The 7,574-nt window shown below is 39.5% G+C and overlaps 1 protein-coding gene across 1 annotated transcript; it reads left to right on the top strand.

Annotated features, from left to right (window-relative positions):
* Window positions 1–596: 596 nt before the first annotated feature.
* Window positions 597–2,946, top strand: LOC147885049 (metal tolerance protein 7-like). The gene is made up of 6 exons (XM_087397855.1): window positions 597–871; window positions 1,144–1,247; window positions 1,442–1,687; window positions 1,761–1,841; window positions 1,924–2,157; window positions 2,461–2,946. The coding sequence occupies exons 1-6, from the start codon at window positions 643–645 to the stop codon at window positions 2,794–2,796; spliced, it is 1,230 nt and encodes a 409-aa protein (XP_087253981.1). The 5' UTR covers window positions 597–642; the 3' UTR covers window positions 2,797–2,946.
* Window positions 2,947–7,574: the final 4,628 nt, after the last annotated feature.

Genomic DNA, 7,574 nt, shown 5'->3' with positions numbered 1-7,574 from the left:
CTCCCTTCATGTCCGTAAATGGCTTGTAAGTCCCCCAATTTAAAAAATCCACTTCCTTCAACGAACCTATTACCTTGCATTTTGTACTAAGTGACCCCTGGAGGGTACTCATTTGAAAGCCCTTGAAAAGAAGAAGCCGTTGTAATTGTAAACTAAGAGAATGGATATCACAATGTAAAGATATACCATTTTATGCAAAAAATGGTCCCAAATTTCTTGTTAAGACAAATTTATGCATAACGTAATGGGTACCAATGGGAATGGAATTGTGTTGTTATAACATTGCTGAGAAATCTTATAACATTAGTGAAAAAAGAAAGCTATCAAGGTAGGTAGGAAAAGGCCGTAAGAAAGTAGGAGCCACGCATATCAAATGGGATAAGTGGGGTGAGGACAATGGGACAAGGAAAGGAGTACATAATCTGGAAATGCAACCGGTCCAAGGTATACCTTGCATTTTTGGAAACATAAATGGGAGCATGCGCAAGCACAGCATCTCCCAATGTACTTGCAAGGTGCACGGATCTACCTTGGATTCTAGTCAGCTAGCACTTGTGATCTTCTAGTAAAGGTCTCTCTCTCTCTCTCTCTTTGAGACTCTCTCTCACGCACACACAACTCATATCCTCTGATCTGTCGCTCATGGATGCGGGTAAAGAGGTGAGCAACGAAGGACCCATTGGCGCCCTTGATCTTCCCAGCCCTCACAGATCACTGCCCATCTCTCCAATCGATCACCCCCCCCCCTCGGACCACATGGAGTGGCGATTGACACCGCACAAGCTTCAAGCCTACTTCCCCGACTCACTGCCTCAGCCCACCACCGACCCTCTCAGCCGCCCTAAACCTGAAAAATGCTTCGGGGCATTCCGTAAGTTGCTGGATCAGTCCATCTTTACAGTTCTGCAGTTTCCTGGGCTCCTGGGCTCAGCTTAATGTGTGGCGAGTAGATCAGTAGGCTCAAGGCGTCGGGACGGCGGGAATCTAGAAGAGTGGGGCAGTTAGTCCTTGCTATGCTTTATGGCTTTCAATCTTGTGAATGACTATCGTGAGGTGAAAACTGCACTGTTCGCTTTGGTGTAGAGGTGGAGTCATCTAGATATGTGTATTCATCTCTGTATAAAGACATGTTTGCAATTGCAGATCCGTCTAAAAAAAAACTCGATGGATATAATAAGCGCCAGAATCAAATGCTGGAAGAATTTGGAAGACTGGATGACGCAACGCGACTTAATGAACCTTCGGCTGTAGGTTTCATGGCTTTGGAGCTTTTGAGCATTTGTATGTACGATTATGGTCAGTTGATGTACACAAATTGTTCATGAGTTGTATGAGAGAGAAAAAGAGAGAGAGGGAGTTGAGGGGGGAGGGGCTCTGGGTGGAGGGAAGACAGAAACAGATGCCCAATTGATTCCCTACTCGGTCTGCAATGTCTAATCAGGCTGAGATCAAAGCCACTTCATGGTGGGAGACCTTTGCAATTAACATTTCCAACGCAGCCAACTTGACGATATTTGTAGCCACTGTGGTTGTGGCAGCCTTTAGCGGATCTCTTGCTATAATTGCGTCCGCTTTGGATTCGCTATTGGACTTGATGTCTGGCCTTATTCTCTGGTACACTTCTGTCAAAATGAAGAAGCCCAACCCGCATGTCTATCCTATAGGGAAGCAACGGATGCAGCCTGTGGTAAGTTCTGTCTACAGCAACTGCAAGCCTTCAACAATCGGGCGAAGAGGCTTACAGGTTTTATCTTCTGCAGGGCATTCTGGTGTTCTCAGCAGTCATGGCAGCTATGGGCCTGCAAGTGCTGATTATTTCAGTGCAGAGGCTCATTACCAAGGCAAGTGTTTGGATTATAAAGTGTATATTTGCTATGAAACATAATGCGCGATGACCTTGCTTATAAGACTGTGGGTTTGCAGGAAAAGCAAGTGGATCTGCACGGAAAGAAGGCGTACTTGGTGATAATAATTATGGGCGTTTCAATAGTGGTGATGTTAGCTCTGGCGGCCTATTGCCAAACGTTTAAGAGCAAGCTAGTGAGAGCATATGCAGACGACCATTTCTTCGACGCACTGACCAATGTTGTGGGGCTTGCTTCTGCGATTCTGGCTTCGAAATTTCGGTGGTGGATCGATCCTTTGGGTGCCTTATTAGTAAGTACACTGTACAGCAGACCGTTCAATGGATGCATCGATCAAAGGTCTTGCACAGAACTTGATTTCTCGTAGGAATATTCAGAGAGAAGAAATCCTCACGGTTTGGGAAAACCACCTTTCTTTGAGCAATTAGTAAGCCAATCACAAAACCACCGGTAGACCGTATCGTCAAAAATTGAGATTCTTAGGTGTTTTGGATCACAAAAAAGCGACACAGCTTGTTTGAATGGATGCAATGGATGTATACGATTGAGTTGCGAACGGGGTACTAAGTTGGATGTGCGGTTTGTGTGTGGGCAGTTGGCGATGTACACGATAATATGCTGGACGGTGGCGGTGAGGAAGAATGCGAGGTGGCTAGTGGGGAGGACGGCATCGGTGGAGGAACTACAGAAGTTAACGTATGTAAGCTGGAATCACGACGAAAGGATAGAGAAGATAGAGACGGTGAGGGCGTATTCATGTGGAGGGAGCTATGTAGCGGAGGTGGGAGTGGTGATGCCCAAAGAGACGCAGCTGTTCGTCTCCAACGAAATCTCTCAGTCCCTCCAACTCAAACTCGAGGCCCTCCCCTTCGTCGAACGTGCCTTCGTGCATGTCCTCTCTCAGGATGCTCCCCCCCGTTCACACGTGTAGTCCCCCCCGCACACGCCTTAACCTTAGCGCATGCACACACGCGTAGCGACATTCGCACACATCTTCTCTCTCTCTCTCATGCTGCATGTCCTCTACCAAGATGCTCCCCCCCATTCACACGTGTAGTCCCATCGTATATGCATGCCTTCATGCATACTCATGCCGGCAAGCACATGCGCGTGTGCGCGCACCCATGCCCCTCTTCTTCTTGAGCCTCCTCTCATATAACAGATATTTTCCTTGCTCTCCTAGCTTTATCATTGTGCCATGGATCATCTCCTTTTTACATTTGGAATGGGCTATGTGAAGGTAGGCACTAGTTGGCAGGAATCTCAATGGTCACATATGAGTTGCAAATAGTGGGCAGGTACTTCTACATGCATAAATTCAAGCACATGGGCAAATGTCACCTCAATGCATGGAGCACATAACATTTCACAATTCAAGCACATGTAAGAGTTATTCTCAATCTCTTCTCATAGCAGCAAAATTTCAAATGATAGGATGCAAGATAGTGATATGATGCATCCCATAACATGTTGATGATGATATAATGCATGACAATCCCACATGACACAATATAATATGATGCCTAGTGACGCTACATGACAGGATGCAACATGGCGCAATATGATGATGCAACATGATATGATGCATGATGATGCTAGATGATAGGATGCAACATATCACATGTAGCATCCTATCATCTAGACTCAAAATTTTAGGAAAGTAGACTCAAAGGCTCAAAAATGAGACTCAAATTGGATTTTATTGCATCATCACTCCATCATCGTAACAAACATATGTACAAACACTTTGTCTCATATTACTAGTCTGCAAGCTTTAGAGTAGGGCTCATCTCTCATTGGACTACATAACCAATTCCACATCACAACAAAACACTTGTATTACAGATACCCTGTCTTGTATCACTACTAGTATGTGGGTAGCATGTACAAATACTCTATCTTGTATTACTAGTCTGCAAGCTTTAGAGCAAGATTCATATTGTCACTAGACTACATAGCCAATTCCCCATCACAACCAAACACTTGGCTTTCTCGCATTGCATCTTTAGGTGTAAGCCTCATCGATGGGTTTTTGGTCATCATCTTGTCACCAATGTCTAACATAATGGATTGCAAAAGTGACTAGTTAGGCATGCAAACACCCAATTTGAGATATTTATGGGCATCGCACCATTTTGTTGATAATCCAACCAAGGGGAAACACATTAGATTGTAGACTATATCTCCCTTGCATTATAAAAATCCATAACTTGGTGCAAGCCAATATTTTTAGGATGATCTTGCTCACATTGGTGTGCCCGATCCTCCTCAATCTTATCCTACATCTGCTTCATTTTTTTGAAGTCCTTTTATGCTTCTCTAAAACATCTTTGCCAATTCCTAATCAATGATTCAAAATTTACATGCACCATATGAAGTAAAATCTAGCAAGATGTTTCTAGGATGCAAGTCTATGTAGAACCAACTGGGCCTAATGCAAACATGCTAGTCCAACAAGGAGAGCATGGATTAGATGGTGCACATTGGCACAAAAGATCTTTGTTCTCTATACCATGTCTTCTCCTATGATTACATCCTCTATCTTTCCTTTTGCCTTTTCCACCATCATCTCTACTCATCCCTCTAAGTTTGCATCAACCTAACACCTAAAGGACCCTTTATCAAATGGCAACCTAAGGAAAAACTAAGAAAGGCTTCCACCACCATTGAAAGTATGATGTGATGGTCTATATGGGCTCTTCTTAAGTCGTAGCAATAACTCAAAGGAGGATAGTGGTGTGTTGTTTGCATGGCCACCTCTTTTGTGATTCTTATCTATGAGTCCCACATTAACAATAGTAATATTATTGCTACCAACTTTAATATTACAATGATCAGTGGTGGTGAACTATTGTTATCAGTGGTACTACACCCGTTACAGCCAATAAAACTAGTAGTCCAATTTCTTGCCAAGTTTACTATCGGTACTTGTGCCTTTCTTGGAGGTAGTGCTACTTCTATCAAGTGCAAGCTTGCATCTATCAATGGTAGATTTATCATCTACTAGTGGTATTGTTCATACTACTGGCAATAGATTGTCAATTTCTATTTTTTTTAAATAACATGAAGATGTTTCCATGGTTGTATCTGTCATTTCATGAAAAATATGTTCATGCACGTAAATTATGCAAAAATTGCATGCAATTACATGAGTATGTAATCCGGGAAACATTCAAAAAGCTTTGTCATCTAATCATCCATTTCTTTCTTTCCTCTTATTCATTAAATTTTTAGTTGCTATGATTTGTCTTGAGAATTATGATATGTGTGTTGAAACCATTTCATTTCTTTTAATCCTTTGAAAGGGATAGGAAAATCTGAATCCATATGGTTGGCATATTCTAAATTTATTGAATAAACTCCTTCATTTCAACTTTTGTTATATTATTTAATTATCAAATATAAAAGCAAGAATTGGACTAGGAACTTCAAAGAGTCCTTTCTTGAAAGCTTTAGGTCTACATAAATTTTAAATATACATGTTGTATTCCTAAATATTTCAAAGCCTTATGACTCATAGTCCACATATTATACAAGCCCATGCAAGAACCTTAAGTATAAGACTTGAAATCCTACTATGATGGCCTAAGGATAGTAATGTGAATAAGTTTGAGATTGGAGAAATTTTGAGTGTATACAAAGACCAAAAGGGGATTTATACACCTTATTAAAGGTATAATCCCAATGATTTCATGGATATTGGTATTGAAGGTCACAAAATTCTTAAACATCTACTACAAGCACAATCTATCATACTAGAAATGAAGTATTTGCCACAACAACTTTAACCTATATGCATGACAAATTTATATTATGTATCCATCCTACATTTTGTTGGCAAACCAATCAAAGAAATACATATGGACCTAGAATTTGAGGCTAAGTAAACTAAATGCGTTGAAAAAGCAAGTAACACTAAATGACTTTAGTCGACCAAGCTTGCATGCAAATAGTAGTCTATAAAAGTCAACATATTGAATAGTATGATCCAAGCTCAAAGAAATCTAGATTCAAGAGAGAAATTACCAAATTGAAATTCGTAAATGTAGTCAAAACATATCAGGATTCATCCATCAATTTTCATGCTAGAAACCATGTCATATTTTAGTCATCAAAGTTAGCTTAACTATCAATTTTGTCGATACATTTTTTACACTTTCATTTATGTTATCTATATATTTATTGTCAAACTCAACATAAAATTATTTGTTCTACCATGCAAGACTTTAACTTTTTTTCAAACTCCCTTTTTGAGTAAAAAAGAATATATTTACAGACAATGACTTGTTGGATTATAATTGGAGGTTGATAAAAACCAATTTTATCTCTCCTTTATAGAGAATTCATCACATGAAAGAATTAAATTAAGTTATTTTCAAGCATGTTTGTGGTCAGCATAAAATACATGGACAAGGTTTCAACTTGTTTATAATATTTTGGATTGGCATGATATGCCAAGTCTCTCATACACTATAACATGAAGATCACACAAGTGGTAGGAGGATCAAAAGCATGTCAAAACTAGATTTGAATTAAATAATTTGAAAGATCAACTTTCAAGGTGTATGATTGATTATCCCTATTGCAGGAACTACCTAAATAATTTGAAAGATCAAAGAGAGGCAAGGGATGACATGGGATAAAATACCAATAAAAGATTTGAATCATTAAGAAAAATATGCGACACACAAAATCATGGAAGTGAGTGGAAAGATAGCAAAACAATAAGGATCTACATAGAGCAACATCTTATATGTTGGGAAAGGTGCATCAATTGTTGAATAACATAAACTAGTATAATATTAAAAACTAACTAAAAATCTCTATGCAAGAACCACTAAAAACCGAGAAAAGGAATCAACTTTGGAAATCCAACTAAAAAACAAAGCCGAATGAAACTCCTATCACAAGCATAAAGAGTGGCATAGTAAAATGGAAACAACATTGGTTTTGTAGTTTTTACTTCATCAAAATTGAAGTAGACATAAGATCTTCATGAATATTGTTTGCAGAATACAAAAATGGTTCACTACGAATGTCATGTGTAAATTATCCATCGCTCATAGAGTAAGCATAAATGTTCCTTGAACTTTGAAAATTTTCATAGGCTGGAGTTTGATCCTTCACACCCCATGACACACACTCAGTCATGGTATTTTGTAGTTGCATTGCAGTCTCCACGTTTTTTTTGCATTTCATTTTGGAGTTAGTAGTATCCTAGTATGTCTTTTCAATTTTGATTTTGGCTTGTGTGTGGGGTGGGGGGGAGCACATGCATGCATGCACACAAAAAGTTCTTTTTAGTGAAATACACATGCACATGCACATATTTTTATTTTAAGTGAAATCCATGTATGTTCATATTACAAGAAATAGTCCCTAAAGAGGAGACATACAATTATAATACCAAAATATTTCATTGTAAGACAAGCAAACAGAGTAATCTATTTGATGAACAGACATGCAATCATAAAAGGATTGCCTAAGCAACACACACATGCATGTGTGCACATGTGCACGTGCATGCACACACACACACACACACACACACACACTCACGCATGCATGCACACATGCATGGTGTGCCTCCCCCCCAATGCCAAACCCACCCACCCACGCACACACATTCTTTAGAAAGATTTATTGAGAGAATATTGTGGCCTTAAAGGATTTTGAAAGAAATTCCCTTCCTATGATGAAAAACTTATA

The sequence above is a fragment of the Dipteris shenzhenensis genome, chromosome 26, assembly GCF_047967505.1.
Source record: "Dipteris shenzhenensis isolate YYH24624 ecotype China chromosome 26, Dip_SZ_1.0, whole genome shotgun sequence".
Taxonomy (NCBI): Eukaryota; Viridiplantae; Streptophyta; class Polypodiopsida; order Gleicheniales; family Dipteridaceae; genus Dipteris; species Dipteris shenzhenensis.
This window is presented reverse-complemented; position numbering and strand designations above follow the sequence as displayed.

Coding starts and splice junctions, on each gene's coding strand:
- LOC147885049 (XM_087397855.1), top strand. CDS start 643: ATGGATGCGGGTAAAGAGGTGAGCAACGAAGGACCCATTGGCGCCCTT. Junction 872..1,143: donor AAAATGCTTCGGGGCATTCC/GTAAGTTGCTGG, acceptor TTGCAATTGCAG/ATCCGTCTAAAAAAAAACTC. Junction 1,248..1,441: donor GACTTAATGAACCTTCGGCT/GTAGGTTTCATG, acceptor ATGTCTAATCAG/GCTGAGATCAAAGCCACTTC.